Raw genomic sequence first — 21,780 nt, 5'->3', positions numbered from 1 at the left:
AAGCTCAGATACAGATACGGATTCTCTACCTCTCTCTCTCTGTGGGTGGCACCTGCAGTCCATTCGGCAGCAGGCAACCAACTGGCTGACTGCAACAGACGACCAACAAGTTGAGCGGAAGGAAGCGAAGGACAAAGGACAACACTGATTGAGACACATGTCCAACCAGGACTCCGGGCATTAACTTGAAGTCAATTAAATGCGCCCTGAATCGAGTTAATCAATTGATTGGATTCTCTAGAAGGTTTTTAATATATGACTTGCTAATGAAATGTGTTTAAACTTGTGTTTTCTTTGGTGATTAATCTTAGAAGGTTAAAGTAAACTTTAATTTTATGAAAGATAAAAAGATTATTAGTTTTTTTTAAGAAGAATAATGTTTACTTTATTGTAGTATAAAAAGTTCTACAAACTTTTCATAGGAAGCCTTTTAGTTAGTTAAGGCCGTTGTTCTAGTTTTAAAGATTTCTTCCAGATTTTAACTAAGATTTTTAATCCCTAAAGCTGTTTATCAAATTTTAAGCTACAAAATGAATTATTTTTCTAAGAATGCCTTTCATTTAATGCCTAAAATATTCTTCCCCAATAATAAATCTCCAAATACCTCTGAAATTAACGACTAAAACTCACCTCCCCCTCCCATGACCATTCTGAAAACTCCGCAAATCGCTTTGCCAAATTCCCATTGCCAAATTTTCACACATTTCGATCAGCGGCAGATAATTTCCTCCCGAATATATATCAAATACAGTGGGCGACAACATTTGGCCAAGTTTTGGCAGGGCATTAGCCACGCCCCTAAGTTGCTTATCAATTGCAATGTGAGCCCACCGAAGTTGGCTCCATAACTTGCCAAGGCAAAGAGAAAAAAAGCCCCGAGTTGAGGGCAAATCCAAGGCATTTAACTTGCAATGACAGAGTCCTCCCCATAGCCCCCAGGCAAGCGACTAATGGTCAAAACTTATCGTCAAACTTAAATGGGATTTTATTATCGTCGCCGAAAACTTCAACTTCGCTGCTCCTTTGCCATCTTGGCATTTTTTTTTTTGGCGGCTTCACATGCAGCCTGAGAATGGGCTTGGTCTCAGGGTTTTCTCGAGTTGCGAGGGCGTGGAGTATAATTTTTCTTTTAATTTTTTTTTTTTGCCACGCCTAATGCGCTGATTTATATATAATACCATAATTATAATGCACTTGGTTCTCATGGATTGCCCCACACACACACACAGCTGAATTCATACCACAAACTTTTGAGGTCAGGCCACATAAATCTTGTCAAAATTTTGCATTCTTTTCTATACTTTTGTTTTAATTAACTCGCGAATTGCTTAATTACCTAAGGAAAAAAAAAGAAACAAAAAAAAATTGCTCAGAGAACTCATAAGAAGTGCAGTGTGATGTCAGTGTGATGACTTGTGCATCTCTTGGCCCAGTCGAGTTGGCAATTAATGTCAATCAAGTTGGCTAGATACAAGTACCAACTTGGGCACACCATTCGGGCCATAAAAACTACCTTAGCTCAGAAGGAGAACGTAACGTAGTTCTGCCGACCTGAAAACAAATCATTTTCATACTTTTTAATGTCAAAACAATTAAACTATCGGAAATTAAAAAACCCAAAAAGATCATGTTCCAAATAGCTTATGTCACAGTGGCAACGAAAAGTGAATGCCACACCTCTTCGAAAAGACTTAATTAGAAATTCCTTTGTGGATTTTTTCTCAAAAACCTAATAAATTATTCAGCAGTTGGAATTTTTCCAATGAAATCAGAAATATTATTACGTTTTTCCGCTTCATGTGAAGACTTCTGGGGCTCACTGTTTTCGGGGTAGCCACTTAAATTAGTTAATGAGCTCTGCATGAGTTCGTCATGAAAAATCGCTAAACCTTAACAAACCAAAAACAAAAACAAACGCAAAAATGCAAAACTAAAAGCAAAAGCGAGCAGAACAAATACAGAGAATAATGCCAAAAGCAATTTAAAGGTGCGGAGTCGGAAAGTGGCTAACAACAAATTGGCCAACAGCGACAGAAACAAGCCAACAACAGAAGTAAGCGAAACTGAAATTTGTTTCTACAATTGTTGGCAACATTGAACTTTAAATGGTAGCAGAGCCAACCAACCACATGTGATTGCGATTCTCGATCTGTGGTATTTCTTTATATATTTCTGTATCTGCGATGACATCGAAACTGGAAGCCATTGGCCCGGACTCTCGGGCCAAGTACGTCACGCCAATGCTGATGATGATGGGGCATAAAAATCCATTCCATTGCGATCAATCGATCGATTTTCCAAGCAGCAAATTAATTAAACTACAATTTCTTGAGTACAAGCCATACAAATGGTCGAGAGCACCCCGCAGAAACACCTTGACCTTCATGGATGATAAATGGTTAGCGGATGGGCGAAGATGGCAAGAAGAAATTTTGCTACACTTTTAATTAAAGCCAAACAAGATTTTGGCCAGATCAAAAAATGGTCAGTACTCGTACCGCAAAAGTGCCTTGCACTTGGGGAAAAAAAAGTTGAATTATTAAAGATTTATTTAAATGGCCAACTCGACTTGGCCTGGCATTGTTAATTAGCCATTTATTAATGTAATAGAGTTGAGTTACTAAGCCATATATCATTTACAAAAAAAAGTCCATTTAACTTACATTTTAATTCATTTAAAAAGCCATAAAAAGAGGTCTTTCGAAGTTAAAAAAAAATCATAAATAAAAATGGTAATAAAAATGGATTCTACTCGGACTGTCATTAATTTAAAGATAAACAAGAAAAGCATTTTAATAATATATATTATTAGCGGAGACTTTCTAAACAGTTGCCAGCAGCTCAAGGACCATTTTCGAAAACTAATTTAAATGAGTTATTATTCTGAGTGTGGGAAACAAAAGCCAAAATCATAAAAGGCCATGCGGAAGCGAAAGGTCACCGGACAAGGCTTAAATAATTGCTCAGGCAGTGCGTTAAACGCACAATAACGAACATTTAAAAGTCAATTATGGAAGAAAAGGCTAAACGCTGGAGAGCGCATCTGCCAATTCAATATATTTCGAAGGTTTTGCCTCCACCAATTCAAGTCAATTCGATTAGATTCCGTCAGGCATACTCGTCTAGCTTAGGCACATATTACATATCACCGCAAGTTGCCTTGCTAGAAAAAGTTGTACAATTTGTCAGAGACCTCCGTTCACGCATGCTGTCAGTAATTTATTGATTTCACTTTATTGCACATCGTTTAAACACATTGGTTGGCATTGTTTTATCATTGCAATTGGCTCCTTAACTTTAAATACATTTTTCATGGGCCTAAACTAATTTGAGCTGTGCTCAAGTAACCATAAATGAGATGGAAATCACTTAATACCTATGATAGCATTTGAACAAGAATGGAAAATGCAGAATGTCATTATTTGGTATTTAGTTAAACAATAAACAATAAATGGCCATCATGGGGCGTATGTTCTGTGTACATTTTTTTCCTTTTGAATTTGCAAATCGGATTTAGAAGCTTGCAGTCTGTGCTAAGATGCTTATAGTTTGGATTTTATGCATTTTTGGCTGAAGAGAACAGAGTTTTATCTTAAAAAGAGTTAACAACTTAAGATTCTTATAATAAAAAAAACAAATTTTGATGAGTTTTATATCCTGGAAATATTCTTAAAATCGTCTTAGCATTAAAAATGAAGAGTTAAATACAAATTTGTTTCTTAGGGTGTTTAGAGAAGAAAAAGAATAGTTTTTTTGCTTGATCTTAGTTTAATCGGTGCTTGAGTTTGAGTTTTAGTTAGTATCTATGAAAAGTTTAAAGAGATTTATGTATCTAGTATCTAGTATATAGTATCAAAAACATTAATTTCTGACATTATTTTGGCTACTTAAACCTTTCGCATCACCTGCGAAACTCATTAGCCAAGCCAACAGAAAACCAAAAGGGTCAATAAGAAAGACTCATTTTACAAACAAATAGCCTTCAATTAACTGAAACTAATCAGCGAGTTATTGCACATTTATGTTTTTTGGGATAAAGACCTTAAACTTAAGTTAACTTAGATTGCACATTGAGCCATTAGATTTAGACCAGATTCAATGTTTTGAGCCGCCTTCGAAGCTGACATCCGCATGGAAGCCCGTGTCGTCGGCGTGGTAGATAACATTCTGGATCCTTCCGTCCGGCAAGAGGATATGGTATTGGCCGCGTGTCACGCCGTGCAGATCACGATTCTGCTTGTGGCCAAAATCGTTGCCGGTATGGAAATCACGTATGCGATAACCGAACGCATACTTTGAGGCATACTGCTGCAGCTGCAACGAAAATCCAAAGGGGCGGGTATGAGAGATTTGGGGGTGGTAAATAAGTTAGTTATATATTTGCGTAGATTGTTCAGTAAACCGATAAGTTGCATTCACCGAAAAAGGGGAGGCTACAATCGGTTTTCAGCGGCAACACTCCCTCTGCCCCGCCTCCAACCAATATGCACATTTCACACTGCTGCAGTTGGGGAATTCGTGCGCATGCTGAAAAGTATGCAATGCAAAATGCATTAAGCACACTGTCATGTACAGTAAAGACTGAACGCGACAACTGGAAGATGCGCTGTGACAACTGTAGCTTAAGTAACAGTGAATATATTTGAGAATTGCGTGATTGAAAGATTGTATACCCTGATTTTTTGGGATTTTGGGAAAGGAATGTAAGGACTTTTCTAGGGCAGTTGAGAAAGGGAAGTGTCATTTGTAAGGAAATGTTTTTGCTTATTTGAGTTGAATTATAAAAATTAACTGTTTATCTTACTATTATGTAACATATATTTAGCTTATGATTTTTCACAGTCGATAAGGTAAGGTAAGGTAAAATCAGAAATAAGTGACATAAAAAGGATAATCTCAAGCAAAGGAAAAGGAAATCCATAAAAAGTTATCAATTAAACTTCAAGGGTATTTGAAAAGCCGAACTCCCATCACTGAATACAGAATTGGGTCTTGGCTGATTTTAGGGAGTTGCAGGAGCTGCTGAAGACTGGGCTGTGGAAATCTGGAAATCTGTGAAAATGTTAAGGCTGGGGGACACGAGGTTGTCTGTCACTCGCACGGCTCGGTTTGTTATGCATGCGATTGTAAATTGTATCGTAATGAAATTTGCAACAATATACGAGACCAGTCCCCGATTCCCCGATCAAACCACCCGCCGCCTCTCAAAATCTGTGGCATTCTGTATGCAGCATAGCTGTCGTTTTGTTGCTGTGTCCTGAACAATTTTGGTTTTGCCTTTTTATTGTAAGAATTTCAGCATTTCAGCCAGATGAAAATAAAATAAGCAAGCAGCGGATATGTGTGTGTGTCTCGCTAGTGTCAGTGTGAGTGTGCGTTTCCGTTTCCGCTCATTCAAATGTTTTCGGAATCCCGACGACAATTGTGTTGGCGCAACTTTCGCTACATGTTTTGGGCTGCTTTTGCGGTTTTTATGGCCTCACCCAAGATTTGCGAGCCCGCGGGTGGTGGTGGGGCCGTTGCAAACTTTTTGATATGTTAATGAGTTGTAAATTAAGTTTAATTAAGTTACATTGTTGACTAGATTTAACTTACTGCCGGGAAATGTTATTCCTTGTGACAGAACAAAAGTTTTTCAGGCTTTAGAAAATATAAGTATATGTAGAGTAGAGAGCGTCCTGGCAGAAGTGTTTTCCTTTGATTGCAAGGCTCCTGATTGACATTTGTTTTACGGAGTTTTCCCCTAAGAAAAGCCTCGATTTGATTGTATTCTTTCGTCTTCTTCTCTATACTCGTACCGCCAACGCGATAAACATAATTAATAAATTCTCTGCTCCAGCAATTTGCCAACATTTGCACTCTCCTTCATCTCGTAAATGAAATGCAAAAAAATGTATTTCTGCCCTGGCAAGGGCTTCATTAGGAGCACGGCAAAAAATGTTAATAGATTTCTATATGACTGAGTGGCGAAGGGGGGGAAAAAAATGAAAGAAAGATAAACCACTACAACGGATGAGCATGCAAATTTGTGGATAGAGTCCAGACAAGATATAACATTGTACTGCCAGGCTTTGCAATTTGGAATTTCATTACAAGTTGGTTTGATTAAAAATGAACATAATTACAATGCAGATGAAACATGTCGACGGGGTGGGGAAGTATGAGTGGCTCGAAAAAACATAGATATATACATATAGAAACCAGCCAAGTGTGGAATCCGAATCAGATCACGTGCCATATTGAACTGGACCCTTTTTTCCGATGACGTGGCCAATTTTTTTTTGTTCGAGCCCCGTCTCATCATCAGATTGCGATGGATGGATAAATAGATAGATGGCTGGCCAAATATGACAAAAGTGCCTTTTTGTGTGAGCCAAGGGCCGAGAACCAAGTTTATTGCTGGATTGGATGGATGGACACTTTTTTGCATTTAACACGTTTCCATTGGCATTGGCTTTTAGCGAATTGTGCAGCGAAGTCGAGTGCAAAATGCAATTGCAGCCCAGAAATACGTGAGTTCGTTTAGTTGCGAGTGAGCGATCAGATGGCCAAACTATGTCCAAATTGAGATGCCAAGCAGCTCTAACTTTCTTTCATGGCGCAAAAGCAATAAGCCATGGCCAGCCAGCTCCATTGGTAATTTAATGCGCACTTTTGAAAGCCATCCCTTACCCACCCACTTCCTTTTTCTATTCCCTTCCTTTTTGGCCAAAAGGAAAATGCTTTGACATCGAACATCCAAGGCGTTGGCTGACTTTTATTTCTTTTAATTTGCATGTAATCAGCATTGTTTCCCCTCTTTGTGCCACCCTCTTTGGATTCCGTGGCTTTGTCATCTCATCTGCGCTCATTAAAATGTTTTTGCCTTTTGTTTGCCCTGCGGCATTGGCCTGGCCTTAACCTTACCCCTGCCACTGGCCCTTGTGGTTAACCCTTGCGGCCCACAGGGGGTACAGGATGTTCATTATCTGTGGGCGTGGCATGGAAATCATTGTGTGACTGGATTTCATTGTGATTTTCCACTTAATTCGATTTGTTGTTTGCCTGTCAGGTTTTTGCGGTCGAAACATCAAGAAAAGTTGACCAACCACAGACAATGATTATGCCCCCGGGCTGTTAGTGAAAAATAATAGCTGAGAAATGAGAGTAAATAAATAATAATTCAGAATGTTTACAGGAAAATCAAAGCCTAATTGTTTCGAAATAACAAGCTAAAGAGGTACTTGATTTGTTATGAAAAATTTCTAAGAAATATAATCCAAAGAGCTAACTTTCATATAACAATTTAGTTTAATACCTCAAGTTTAAAGTAACACCTCTGAGATAAATGATATGTAATTAAATTGGAAAGCAGACAACATTAGATTTTATGATATTAAATTTGCACATGACTCCAGCCTGGTGAGGACCCCAATTAATCTCGTTCTTAGCCATTCAAATCGTTGCGTTAGCTACCCTCTTCAATTAGCTCATGATTTGCACTCAGCCGGAAAGGATTCCGTATTCCCCTTTACCTTACCTCTCCCACAACAGTGCCATAACACTAATCCTTGTTGGGTAACTAAAGCCGTCCAGGATTCCCACTGCCACGCCTCCTTACAACCCATTCTATAGCCTCCCTATGGCCATGCCGATGACTGTGCCCCCAGTGTGTTGCGTTTATTATTCACACAATTCGTTTAAGCGCTGCAAACACCTCGTACCGAAGCCCGAAAACCTCAAGGGACACCAGGCAGAGATTGGGAGACTATGAGGCATGCTACGGATTGGGGGCAAGAGGATCAGCCGGAGCAGCCGTAGCAGGGAAATGTGGCAGTTGCAGCTGCATGCTCATTTAAAATTGAACAAGAGCTGGGACCGAGGATGGTCAGCAACCGAGTCGCTCCAAATCGCATTTAAATGGAAATAAATGTTGTGTCCAAACAATTTACAAAAACCAATTTTACAATGTAATGCGTTCGGAGCTGCTTCAATGCCATGTGCTGTGGGTGGGTTGGTGGATTGGTTCGCTGGTTGGTTGGTTGGTTGGGGGTTTGGGTGTTGTTGGGTTCTTTTGGGTCTTTTTGGCAGGATGAGAGTGTGAAAATCCTCCATCAAGTGGAACGTGTTCAACAGCGTTCGTCAGGCAAATGGATGTTCTGGGCTCGTTGATGCCACACGGCAGCCATTGACACAATTGCCACTGCCTTTCCGACGACGACGACGACGATGATGAAACTTTTTGGCCACGCAATTATGACCGCTGCAGCTCGAGATTCCAAAAAAGAGCATACAGGACGATGATTAGACCGGCGGACCTTGTACGAAAATTGTTGTATAATTTTCACGAGAGTGCCGGAAAATGGAGGGAAAAATTTTAAATGCATTCCAAAACCATCAGCCCACCAGTCCACCAGTCCAATGTACAGCACCCACAGTTTTTATGGCTCGCTTGTTAGCAATTTTCATTTTTCGAGCTGTGGCGTCTCTAACCAAAATTGAGTTATCAGTTTGTTGGCTCTGCTCTCCGGGCTGATTGCGTGACAGCTGCTGCTCCTGGAACTCCTGCTCCTAGACTACTATGCTCCTCATTCTCCTACGCTCCCTGTTAGTCGGGAGAATCGGACCGACCTGCTGGAGCGGCAGCTGAACAAAAAAAAAATCCATCTAACGAAATGGCAGAGCAGCAAGAAAAATGTCAAACTACGTGATTTTTATGCGAATGTGACTGTCAATACGTTGCAAACATCATTGGAATAGGAATAGGAATAGGAATAGGAATGGCAATAGCATGGTGCCTGGCCATATATATGTATAGTTCCTTTCCCCATCTCGGAGGGCTGGAATATTAGCCGTCCTTGGAGTTGCAGTTGGGTGGCTGTGGTTTATTATGGGTAGCGAATGAAGTGAAGCTAATTTAAAGTCAACCATCGGGTCAGATGTGCTGAGGCAGGCTAAGGGGATATCGACACCAATTTCGGTTGCCTTGTTTAAAAGGTTCTCTACCATTCACTTGCAAATTTTTCTTTAAAATGTAACAAACTGGGAATCCCATCAATTGCAGGACAAAGGCACTCCCAGCACATTAGCAACACATGCCAAGGGGGATTTTTTATGAGTGAGTGGGAGGAGTGAGGAGTTAAACTGGGAAAAGGAAAACCCTTTTTGTCGAGTGATTCGCAATGCGCCCTGAACCGAACTTATAAGCCCGAAACATATGTCGGAGGGCTCCATTAAATAAAACTTAAATCCCTGGCAACCTCTTTTCAACACTTGCAAAAATGTGTTGGCAACAAAACGAGAAAGATGGCCAAAGAAAACAGGCAACAGCAAAAGGGTTGAAATAAAAACGAAATTAAAATATGTGAGTGGCAACCAGAAAATATTGCACCTGCAGATGGCAAAAGAGCGCACAAACAAAGGCAAATAGAGTACAGTAGAAACTGGTTAACACGAATTAGCTACTTCTAATCGTTAAGACAAGAAGTTACTTAAGTTAAGTTTCTTAAATACTTAGCAATGTTTTTATGGGCAATCAACTAATTGTTCCCTTTTTTAGCCACAAATTTCAAACCAATTTAAGAAAAATCTCAAACCAAATTACCAAAGTTTGTTGAGGTTTGCTAACCACTTAATTATATGTAGAAGTTTCCATCTTGGCTAAGTTCATGTCATGGATATTTCCCTGTATAGGACTTGAGAGACTGAGTGACGACCATTACCGACCATTTCGACCACAATAAAATGACAAATGCCCGAAAAATCTGACCATGTTCGCACACGTTAGAAGGAGTGGCAGATGCCGTCAAACAAGTCCCATGACGACCATTGCAACGGCATGTTGGCCCAGCCACCACCTCTTGTTCTCCTGCTTCTGCACAATCCGCCCAAAAGCGGCCTAACCTCCACCTCCCACCTCCACCCAAAAGTTGAGCCTAACAAGTGTCGTTTGCCTGTCAGAGACGGGCGACGGATCGGACGGACCAGCAGAGAGAGAGAGAGAGAGGGGGATCAGGACCAAAAACCAGGAGCAGGACAATGTCTGGGCTTCCCTTTGGCTGGGGCCATCATGATGGTCATCATGGCCATCAGGCGGCGTTTTTGGGGTTTAACAACCAGACCAACCGACGTACCAACGGGCAATGGGGCTTAGTCCGATGACGACAAGTCTAACAACTTGGACAGGGACAAGGCAAAAGCCTATTAAAAATCATGCTAAACGGCAGTAAAACAATGTGTGTGTTCGTTCCAGCTTCCAGCTTCCAGTTTTGCCTGTCCTTGTTTACTGGAGATGCTCCAAGCTGCTCCATCTGCATCCTTGGCCACCCTTGGCTTAATGCGCATTAACGCCAAAGTCGAAGCTAGATATCCCCATTGCAATTTGGTGACGCCAATAAATAAAATGTAATCAGCTTTTCGTCTCAACCCTCCCTTTAGCCAACTTGGCGATTGAGAGTCAAATAAAAGTGCTTCTCGCAGCAAAACAAAATTTCAGCTCGAAAACAATTTTAAGTAGATTGTCAGTGTGGCAGTGGGGTGTGCCCATCTCGCCTGGCAAGTGCTCCTCTTGGCCTCTTTGTGGCAAATGCATTTTGTATACTTCACGTTAACACTCTACTCAAACGGAAAGCTTTTCAATGGCTTTCACTGTCCTATGAATTCTTTGGTTTATTTCTATCACTAAGGAAGAGTTTGTTGATGGAAAATTAGTTTATAATAAATGGAAGCTTTTCTAGTTAAGAGTTAACTTGACTTAAGGATACAAAATCACAAATCAGAAGCTTGGAAAATGATAGATCATTACAAATTCCGAAAAGGTTGACTACTGAGTTTTGGAAAAAACTTCTTTAAACGAAATTTTCAATCAAGTTTTCATTGAATTTCAAGTTTGATTTAAATTGTAACCAGCTAGCCCTAGCCATGTTCAGTATCATTTTATTTGTACGCCGGTAGAGAACAGATCGTTAGTTTTAAAAAAGTCCCCAGAAAAATTCTCCGTCTTTACCAATTTATTTGGTTGTCTTTCTAAACATTCGTTTCGGTTTTTTTTCCCGAGAAATTTGGAGTGTGGAACCAGACGGACTTGTTTTAAACGCCCTAAATTTGTAGTATTCCAGTTGTGTTCGCGGGGAATATTTTTCGAAACCCAAAAACCGATTTTCGAAGTATCAATTAAAAAAGAAATAATAATAAAACAATTAAGCCCACCAGCAATTGCCAGCCATGATGAATAAGCTACGTCAGTTCCACTGCTCGCTGAAAAGCGTGACTGTCCTGTGCAAGCCAAAGGTCCTGTCGAATGCCGGAGTGCGATTCTCATGCGGCGAGGGCAGGGCGATAACGAGGGGCGTGGTTGTTGGTCTATATCAGAAGGAGGGCGATAAGGATCCAAAACTGACGCCGGCGGGTCAGAAGATTGACCAGCGGGTTCATGGAAAGCTAATGAAGGTGATCTGCGAGACTAAGTTGGATGGACGATTGGGTCGCGGCAAGGTATTCAACAATATAGACACAGATTTCGCAGCCGTCGCAGTGGTGGGTGTGGGCCTGGAAGGGATTGGCTTTAACGAACTGGAAATGTTAGACGAGGGAATGGAGTTTGTTCGAGTGGCAGCCGGCGTGGGAGCAAGATCCTTGCAGCAGCAGGGAATAACGAATATTTTGGTAGACGGCATGGACTATGCTGAGCAAGCGGCTGAAGGTTCACAACTGGCCGTGTGGCGTTTCCCTGACAATCTGGCCAAGAAGAACATGCCAAATATTCCAACACTGGAGCTATTTGAGTCGCCGGATCAGGAGGGATGGACGCGTGGAATCTTCAAGGCGGAGGCTCAGAATCTAGCTAGGCGATTAAGTGATGCACCCGCCAATTGCATGACTCCCACTATGTTTGCCCAAGCCACTGTGGATGCTTTGTGTCCTTGTGGCATTACAGTGGAGGTTAGGACCATGGACTGGATTGAGGCCCAGAGGCTTAACGCCTTCTTGATGATCGCCAAGGGCAGTTGTGAACCGCCCGTTCTGCTCGAGCTGAGCTATTGCGGCACAGCGCCCGACGACAAGCCAATCCTGTTCGTGGGCAAGGGCATCACCTTTAACTCCGGTGCCCTCAACCTACGACCTTGCATCGGCATGGACGAATACCGTGGCAGCATGTCCGCTGCCGCCTGCTGCGTGGCCATGATGCGCTGCATTGCTGCCCTGTCCCTGCCCATCAATGTGACCTGCATCATCCCGCTGTGTGAGAATATGCCTTCCGGAATGAGTGCGAAGCCCGGCGATGTGGTGACCCTGCTCAATGGCAAATCGATGGCTGTGCGTGATCTGGACAAGGCCGGAGTGGTGGTCTTGTCGGATCCTCTGCTCTACGGACAGAAGACCTACCTGCCAAGGCTGGTCGTGGACATTGCCACCCTTAATACTGGTGTTAAGAAGGCTTTCGGTGGTGGCGCTACTGGTATCTGGTCCAATTCTCACTACATCTGGAAGCAGTTCCAGCGTGCCGGCTCCATTTCCGGTGACCGTGTGTGGCGTCTCCCACTGTGGCAGTACTACAGACGCCAGGTCACCGATGAGCGATCCTACGATCTAAGCAACGACGGACGAGGATTGGCCACTTCTTGCTTGGCTGCAGCCATCCTCCACGAACTGGTACCCTGTGTGGACTGGGCCCATCTGGACACCCGCGGCACAGGACTCATTTCAACGTACGGACTGGTGCCGTACCTCACAAAGAAACGCATGACCGGCAGACCTACCCGTACTCTTGTTCAGTTTGTTTACCAAATGGCCTGTCCGGAAATGAAGTGAAGCGGTTTCGTTGCCGTGTGATGAGTGATTGAAGGATTGACGTGTTTTGTTTTGATATTTTCAAGTAAATCAAAGATATTTTCGGCGTTAATTTGAGTGTTTATAACTTTGGGGTTTGAAGGGGGAGAAAGTGAAAAAAGGTAAGTCAAATTCAGTTCTCTTTAAAAAATGAGCTGTAAGATATTTATTCTCATTTCTCTAACCTATAATCTTTGTAAACTTCGCATTAAACTTGCAAATTTATTAATAAGAAACCCTGAAAAGATATCGAGAAATGCAAAAGTTGGGAAACAAATTGCTTCGATAAATTGAATACTCCGCCCATTCCCTTTTTTTAGTTTGGTTTTAATACTGGTATCCATGTCTTTGGTGTCCTTAAACTCGCTATTTTACCGGGTTTGTCCTCACCTGCTGTACTTTCTTTTCATTCACCCCCAACTCAGGTGTATCGTCTGGGGTGGCTGTGCATACACACACACACACAGACACACACTCTCTGCTCATTTCGCATTGCCAAGACACTTTTCGTGGCCTTTTGCCTGGCTCCGCACAAAGACGCACCATTGCCCGGGACCTTACTTTACCTTCTGGTTCGGCAAAGAAATACAGATAAATTAAATTCAGGAAACCCCAAGCTGCGCGAAAGTTTTTCCGCCAGTGAAAGAAAATGTTAATTCCGAGACGCATGTGGAGTGAAGTGCATTTTCCAGGCACACGCTTCAAGTGCTTGAGGTTGGCCAAATGAATATCTACCGTATCAGCTGCCATATATCTATATCAATTGGTCCAGACAACGCCCCAAAATGGCAGGCCAACACACGTACACTTAGGGAAAAGGTATATTAGATAAAGATAATACCTGGATTTAAGGTACTGAATGTAAAATAACGTCCTCATCTAATCTGACTAACTTATTTGCTTTATAAGATATGAGAAAAGGTTGCTAGATTTCAACCCTAAACTCATTGTAAGAATATATCACTTTTAATCCCAAAATTTGTCTTCTTTTCTCTCAGTGCACCTGCAGACTGCAGTCGAATGGATAGTACTATATAGTAATGAAAGACGAAGTCGTTTGCATTGCTTTTGTGGCTGTGTTGCCAGGTACCAGACGATAGATCGCAGGGAGGGGTTGGAGAGAGAGAGAGAGAGAGAGTGGCTGGGGGAGAGACTGGCTAACGACATTGAAAATGCTTGTCGAACTTGAAAATTATTCGATTAAGTGCATTACCGGCGAGACATGGATCGGCAATCAAACTGAATTGCACACAGAGCGGTAACTTGGGAGTAAGATGGGTCTAAAAGGTTGTGAGGAGGTGGAGGAGGTTGAGAAGGTTGAGGATGAGAAGGTACCTTGGGAAGTTCCTGCTGCAGGGGATTCCATTGTTGTGACTGCCGCAGTGTCGTGCAATGGAGTGTCTATCCGTCTGGCACCGTGTTTGTTTGTGGCCGCCCCACCAGCTCGTCTTATTTATGCTGATTGTGTTTTTGCCTATGCCAATCAATGGGGCACGCTTTTAGGAGAGCGCTAAGCCTTTTGTCGAGCGCCCCAAGGTATGCTTTAATTTAATGCATTCGGGGGGCTTACTCGGTAGTGTTACAGTGGAACTTCAGTAAGGTAAATAAGTACATAAAGGATGTTGTTGGATTTTATATGAGAAGAAGGGAAAGGTTTTTGGTTTAAACAATTCCTTAGATTTGTAGACTTTTCTCATTTTCATTTACAAATTTTGAAAGGACTCCTAAAACTTGAGCTATGTATAATGATAGAGGATTGTTTCTTAGTATTTGATTAGATTTTGTTATGTTATAGAAGTAATTTAATGGAATATTAGTTTAGTAATCTAAAACTAGTTAGAGTTAGACAGAGGCAATCCATCTAAGGGAACTTCCCCTGCAACCATCTCACTTTTAAAGGGTGATTAAATCTACAGCTCTTAAGACTCCAATCCCCACTCACCGACTTGTCCTCCTGGCTATTTACGAAATGCAGACCATTGACGCCCTTGTCAGCGTCCAGTTCCGCCGGCAGGACAGTGGCCACAAGTCCGTGGTGTTGCTGATGAACGTGCTGCTGGTGCTGACTTGGATACTGGACCTGATGATGCAACTGCGTGGCCACCGTCGGATGGTGCACCACATGCTCCACCGTGGTCACAGGTTCCTCTACATGGGAGACACCCTCATAACCATTGGATAGGCCATGACCGTGAGTGTAATCAATGTAGGAGCTCGGAGTGGGCAGCTTGGAGGCTTCGCTGGTGGCAGGCAGCTCCTTGACATCGTTGTTACCGGGCTCAATAATGGGCACATATTGCTTGGTCTTGGCCATGCCGATTAGACGACCTGGCTGGACACCCAGTGATCCATGATCCAAGAGGGTTTTCAGAGTGGGAGCAGGAGCGGAACCTTGTGCTGGGTGGAACAGAATCGGAGCTGTGCTATCCTGGGGGCGATCCACCAGCTGTTTGCCCTGCCTCTGCAACTTGGCCTGCATCTCTTTGGCCAGAAGATAGGTTAAGCCATGGATCTGATCATCTGGGGACTTGCCAATAAGTGTGGATAGCTGCTGGAACTCGGGCAGATCTTTGTAGTTATCCTTAAGGCTATCCGCCTGAGCATGGTACTCGATTTTAATCAAGGGAGACGCCTCTGGCTGAAGTTCATAGGCGTTGTAAGTTTCCTGGGGCTTTCCGTAGATGGCGGGAGCTTCGGACAGCAGAGGATCTGGTTTGGAAGGCCTGAATTGTGGCACAATCACATCCAGACTCTGGGTGGGCGGCGGTGCCAGCTCTGCGGTGTAGGTGTGGTGCACTTCCTCAACTGCAACTGTGGGAGCAGGCGCCTCTTGAACCACAATGGGTTGGGCTATTGTAGGAGCAGCTGCCACATAGCTGGGCTTGTAAACATAACGGAGTTGCTCGACCACAGGAACCGGTTGGATGTGCACTTGGACAGGAGCTGGAGCTACCGATGGTTCCACTGGTTTGTTGATGTACTTCATATAGTTACCCAGAGGCTTGGAGCCATAGGACAGGGGCTTAGCCTTGTAGTGTTCGTAATCGGATTTCTGGGCAGGAAGATACTTGATATACGCCTTGCCACCCATTCCATCTTTCATCAGCTGACCTATGACCTTCTGTACCTCATGTGGCAGTGTGCTCAACGACTTCTTAGTCTTCACATGTCCAGAAGTGTGAGGTGACTCCTTATAAACATACATGCGCTTGGTTTCCGCCGTGGCTTCACCAGTTAGGATATCATTGTCCTCCACCCGAGGTGAGGGTGTGGTCATCTGAGATGGCTGAGTCTTATTCCTTGCTGGGGTTTCCATGGTCAGGAGGGTCGGCACTGTTTCGCCTACCAACTGTTTTCCGGATCTTTGAGGCAAAGGCTTGGCATCCGCCAACTCAAACTTGAACATCTGCGGAGCTGAGCGCTTGGAGCGCTTCGTCTTGCGAATCCTCACCTGAAAGGGCTGCTTCCTAGCTGCTTGGGGCTTAATCTGGTGAATGTCGCCAGATCTGGTGGCCTGGCTTTGGAGATCCAGAGTGCGGGCCTTCTTGATCAGCTGAGCTGTGATGGGATCGGGTTCCCGTGCATCGGTTTCCTCAAAAGGTATCATCTTTACTTTAAAGTCAGCAGGCTGTTGGGATCCAATAACCGAACGTCGCTGACGACGAGGTTTTCGGGATTTACTCTTGGTGGCCTTGGTAGTGCTGATAGCTGGAGAAGGTGCCTGAGTGGTACTGACAGGACTCATAGGAGTTGGATTTTCCTTCAAGGCTCTGGCATGATATTGCCGAAGGATTTGCTTAAGTTCTGGACTCGGTTCCACGGCATCCGCCAGTTCAAAACGGAGCATTCTCGGGGCAGTGGGCAATTGGCGTTGCTCTCGCTTAATCCTGGGGTGGGAGTTGGTCAACTGTTTAGGAGGTGTCTGCTCCACCTTCTGCTCGTTGTACTGATTGAAGGCTGCCAGGTAGCTGTCGTCCGTGGGATTGTCAATGTGCCGCATGCTGCGCGAATTACGCTGATCAAAGTAACGTTGCATGTCCTGCAGGTAATTGGGTTTAAAATAAGATATTTTGTGGGATTTTGGTCTTTTAGTTTTAACCTCATATGTGGAGAAGGTTTCCAGGGAAGGCAATCGCTGCCAGGTTTCCGTGGCTTGGCCTAAGCTCAGGAAGGCTATCAGGATCAGTAACTAAATGGGGAGAGAAAAAAAGATTTTATAAAATAAATAATAATAATATTAAAGTAAATTTTAAGTAGAAGAGTTTCTTATTTTTCTTAATTCTTAATTTGAATGTTAAAAGAACAAACTTTAAGTCTAAAAAAGTCTAAATATCCAAATTTAAAAGTATTTAATCCTCGATCTGATCAATATTTATAGGTAATTTCTTTCATGGCCCGAACATAAACATAATTTACAACCATCTGCGAGGGTTGAACCAACTTTGGTTTACATATCCAGCCGCCCAGACCCATAAATAATCCGAGTATGTCCACCCGTCCACCTGCTTTTTGGTCGTCTGCCCACTTTCACTTTCCACCAAGCCGCATTTGGACGGAAGCTGCAACACCAACTGCAACTGGAACCTGACTTCAAGCTCAGCTCGATTCTCGGCTTGGATTTGGACTCTCTTAAAGATATAAAAAAAATAATGTAAAAAATAAACAAATAAAACGAGTTGAGCACGCGCTCTCCTCCTCGATCGGAGTCGGGTGTTTGCCTGGCCGCCACTTTCACGTCAACATGTTGAACTTGGCTTTTATGGCCATTAAACTCATCGATGTTCGGATTTCAATTGCTTTTCTTGCACTCTCGTTTTACGTAAGACCAATTATGGTATTCGAATTGGTTTTTCTTTTTTTTTTCTTTCTCATTCAGCCAGTGATGCAATGCTGCCAGCTGTATCATTAACTTACATTTCGCGATGGACTGCGATAAGAAAGTAAGGTATTTTAATGGCTTAGTGGCAGGAACTAAATTAAATCCAATTTTAGTGTCATAAGGCCAGGCTTAAGCCATATAAATGGCTAACCATTTTTTTTTTTGGACCTAAGCGACTTATCTGACAGCCCTTTAACTAAGCCCATCGAGCTAAATCCAAATGAACTGTCAACGGTCGTTAAAAATGCAACCGCGTAAACATTTAACGGCCGTTAAAAGTGCGCCTGAGTGAATTTTTATGAAGCTGCCACAGCCAACGACATCGTCATACAGCCACGCCCCCTCTTAGCCTCTTCTGCCACGCCCTTCTCGTACTACCATCTTTTGAGCCTAGTAACCTGGCAACTGCATCGCGTTAGCTATATGTACGAGGGTTTGAGTAGAATGTACTCAACCTCAGGCCGCACAGGGTTGGGTTGCATAAAATTTTATGTGCTTTCTATTTAACACTTTTTTGGGTGGCTTTGGGAGTGGTTGCTGGGGTGGTTGCATCTACAACTGGGTTTATTTCCCTGCTTCGGGGAAAAAGTGTCTTTTCATTCCAGTTGGGACACGCGCTGGATTCGTTTTAAAATTCAATAGAAAGAAGCGATAAAAATTGTTGCTATTTGCGTTTCAGTTTGTGTTTCTGTTTTCTCAGTTGGATTTTATGGCCTTAAAAGTGCTGCGAAAACTAGTTAACAATTCCTTTACGACCCGCTAAGAGCCAGAAGAAACAGGACCTCCTTCTCCTTCGTCCATTTCTGCATTGCATTTGAAAAGTTTTCGTTTGTTTTGACATTAGTTGGAAATTGAAACTTTAATATTTGCAGTGAAAGCTTGAAGTTTGATTAAATTACATTTTTACCATTTTACATCTGCTTACAAAATACATTTATTATTGTTGTCGATTCGAAAGTGCTGAGCAGGCTGTCAGTTAAGTTAACAAACACAGAAATATAGCCAATAATAAAAGTCTTGTTTGGTTAAAAGGAAACAAATTCCAATGACCATGTAACTGAGGTGATAAACTGGCTTAGTAATTTGTCTGACTTTTGATGACCTGCTGGCCTTTTAGCTAGTTACTTTGAGAATAAAATTATGAATTAATCAAAGGAGTTGGAAAAGCAGCTTTGTATTACATCTCGAAGCTTTCTGATTTTGTTTTAATAAATGTATTTAATCGATAAAATGTAACATTTTCTTGCCTTTTTAATCACATTTTTAACTTCTCTCTCGAGACCTTAAAGTTAAATTTTTCCAAACCAATCAATACCTTCCTTCCTCTCTCTAAACTTTATTGTTCTTCTTAGCCTGCTGGCATGTCGAGCAGGTTGCTTCATTAAATGGTTTCTGTAATTGCTGTTTGGCCACAAGTTTGTATAATTGTTGGCTGCAATATGCGCTTACGGCACCGCCTCTTGTTGTATGCAACAAGGCGGAAAAACGTGGCTCACTGTTGCCAGACCAAAGAGTGCATAGTAGAGTGGGCCAAGACCAAGACCAAGAGCCACAGCCCGGCCAAGACCAAGACCAAGACCCAGTCGAGACACCAGAAGAAATTGGAGCAGGCAAAAGGCACAGCTTGGGCTAATTGTTAACTGTGGCAGTGGGAGGTCGAGGTGGTGCCAGTGGAAGTTACCAACTGCAGTGGTGGCAGTTAGAACCAGTTTGGTCTTTTTTTTTTTTTTTTCTGGCCAAAACCCCAGGCAAAGTCAAGTTCAATGCACATAAAAGACTTGACTTGGTCTAGAGGGAGTGGCGCAGAGAGGAGAGATGGAACTTCCTGGGCCACAAGGAAACTTGCCTCAAAAGAAATGCCAGAAATGGCCGCAAACTTTTTTCCATCCACTTAAATTGCAAATTTCCAGTTTCGATTGCAAATGTTGTGCTGCATTTTCCTTTCGTCCGGCCGTTGGATATGGATTCCGATTGCGATTCGGTTAGATAACCACAGCGGACCATCATAAAGACGGGGTCATAAAATCAAGAGAGTTTTCCACAAAGCACCAACAATCAATGCCAGTTGCGTAACGAATTTTTTTTGGCCAAAAAACAAGAAAGACTTTGAAATATATTCGCATTCGGTTTATGATTTTTATGGCCAGTAATTAAATGAGCGACTGCTGGAAAAGTTGTGGCCCATAAGACACACCAAGCGCTGCCACAGTCTTTTCCTGGCTAATTGAAGTTCAAGTGCAATGAAAATAAATTATTCGCAAAATGTGCGTGCCAGGAAAGAAACAAAAACAAAAATGGTATAAAGACTACCATATGGAATGACTGGATCGTCCATTTCCTGCCCAGAAAATGAAAATCGCAGCAGCGGCCGACATTTTTCCCAGGCCATTTTCGCTCGAAGACTCTCCATTGGCGCTTGTTGTTTTCACGCCTCGATGGCCCTTCCAGTTGTCGGTTATTTATATTAAAATTTCAGAATGATGAACCCCATGCACTTACCATTAAGGTGCTGGCCTGGCCCTGGCCGTGGCCCTGCCACTGGCCGCAGATAGCCATTTTCATTTTCATTTTAAGTTTTCCTTGGGTTTCCAGGGGGGAAACGGATCGGTTCGGATGACGGCGGAAGTTCGGGCAAATGAGGCGTCAAGTTGCACGTTGCACGTTGCACTTTTCGCGTTTCCACAAAAGTGGCAGCTCAATTTGTAATTGTTGTTTAAATTTCTGTTATTCTCCCACGCTGTTTGTCTTTATCTTGGCATTTTTTAATGCAAATTGCAAATGAGGTTTTTTTTTTATATTTCTTTCTTTCTTTCTTGCGTTGAACTTTAATGTTGGTTAAGCCTGGAAAAGTATTTGCGGAGTTTGGTAAGCTATGACAGGAGTTAATTGGGGAAAAATGCTTTTTAAAGTCTCGAATTATTGTATTTTAACCACTCTCATTACTAGCTTAATGTTGGTTAAATGAATGTGAGGTCTTACTTGGCGATGAGTGGTTTTTAATGGAATTTTAGTCTCATAATAAATCTTAGTTAACTGTTACTTAAGTAAGTTTTAGCTTTACAAAATGTCTTGATGTGAATATTTTTCATTAAACAATGCTTATTTCCTTGTCAATTTTTTGAATATTTCTGAGATAAATATGAACTTTATGACCTTCACAAGAAAAGGAGTAAAATTTGCCTTTTAAAATATTCTAAGGAAAGCCTTCTTTTTGCTCTACAAGTTAAAGTTTTTCCGGATGTTCTCTAATCAAGTTAACAAAAATATGAGAATTTGGATTGAAAAATCAAGATCTAAGCTTTACACATTCTATAATTATTAAGTTTAAAAATGTTCATGAAAAAGACTAAGGTTTCAAATCTAAAATCAACTTTAAGCTCAAAACACTTCACTTTCAAGTTTCACTTTTAACATATTACTAAAACAATCCTGTAATAGCTTATTCCTCAATATTTAGTTTAAGTCTTCATTTTAATTAATTTGAAATTTTTTTTGCTGTTTTATAATATTCTTGCTTGTTGGCACTTTGAAAAATCTAAATGGAAAATTGTATTCTCATATCCTTTGCGGAAAAAAAGTCAACTTTGACTATTTCATTCAACTTTGTCTTTGAGCTTTGTTTAAACTTGTCCGTCGCCGTCGCAGTCCTCGTTCGTTTCTCATTTATTTAATGCGACTTTTAATTTGAGTTTTCGTTTCGTTTCGTTTTGGCTTGTTTACTTTTGGCTGGAAAAACTGTGTGGAGGAAAACCGCACGCTTGCGCGCTGCTGCTGCAACTGTGCCTCGAATTTTCGCGCCACTTGAGTTTTGTGTGTGTTCGGGGCCGCGCAGTTTTCACGGAGACGGCCGGTTTGTTGTTGTCGTTGTTGTTATTGTTGTTGTATCGCTTTTCACATTTTCCTTTGCTAGCCAAACAGACTTGGCCTGGTCTGGTGCTGTTGTATTTTCCATATATATATATTTTTTTTTTTGTGGGGCATAATAAGCAGATGATTAAATTTGCAACGCTCAGAAGGAAGTCGAATTTTAGATTTGTTTGGGGAAATGCATTTGCATTCCAATCTTTTGGAAAAATGCAAATTATAAGAAAGTG

At 42.1% G+C, this 21,780-nt stretch overlaps 2 protein-coding genes across 2 annotated transcripts; one reads left to right on the top strand and one right to left on the bottom strand.

Annotated features, from left to right (window-relative positions):
* Positions 1–3,247: 3,247 nt before the first annotated feature.
* On the bottom strand, positions 3,248–20,242 carry LOC108106238. The gene is made up of 4 exons (XM_017213164.2): positions 20,186–20,242; positions 16,907–16,996; positions 14,750–16,846; positions 3,248–4,314 (listed from the first exon to the last, which is right to left on the bottom strand). The coding sequence occupies exons 1-4, from the start codon at positions 20,240–20,242 to the stop codon at positions 4,096–4,098; spliced, it is 2,463 nt and encodes an 820-aa protein (XP_017068653.1). The 3' UTR covers positions 3,248–4,095.
* On the top strand, positions 10,914–12,880 carry LOC108106783 (cytosol aminopeptidase). Its single transcript, XM_017214025.2, has one exon. It carries the CDS (start codon positions 11,203–11,205, stop codon positions 12,787–12,789), a length of 1,587 nt encoding a protein of 528 aa, XP_017069514.1. The 5' UTR covers positions 10,914–11,202; the 3' UTR covers positions 12,790–12,880.
* Positions 20,243–21,780: the final 1,538 nt, after the last annotated feature.

Source organism: Drosophila eugracilis, unplaced genomic scaffold, assembly GCF_018153835.1.
Source record: "Drosophila eugracilis isolate 14026-0451.02 unplaced genomic scaffold, ASM1815383v1 contig_1172, whole genome shotgun sequence".
NCBI lineage: Eukaryota > Metazoa > Arthropoda > Insecta > Diptera > Drosophilidae > Drosophila > Drosophila eugracilis.
This window is presented reverse-complemented; position numbering and strand designations above follow the sequence as displayed.

Coding starts and splice junctions, on each gene's coding strand:
- LOC108106783 (XM_017214025.2), top strand. CDS start 11,203: ATGATGAATAAGCTACGTCAGTTCCACTGCTCGCTGAAAAGCGTGACT.
- LOC108106238 (XM_017213164.2), bottom strand. CDS start 20,242: ATGGCTATCTGCGGCCAGTGGCAGGGCCACGGCCAGGGCCAGGCCAGC. Junction 16,847..16,906: donor AAACCTTCTCCACATATGAG/GTTAAAACTAAA, acceptor AATTACCTGCAG/GACATGCAACGTTACTTTGA. Junction 4,315..14,749: donor ATAGCCAGGAGGACAAGTCG/GTGAGTGGGGAT, acceptor TTTTCGTTGCAG/CTGCAGCAGTATGCCTCAAA.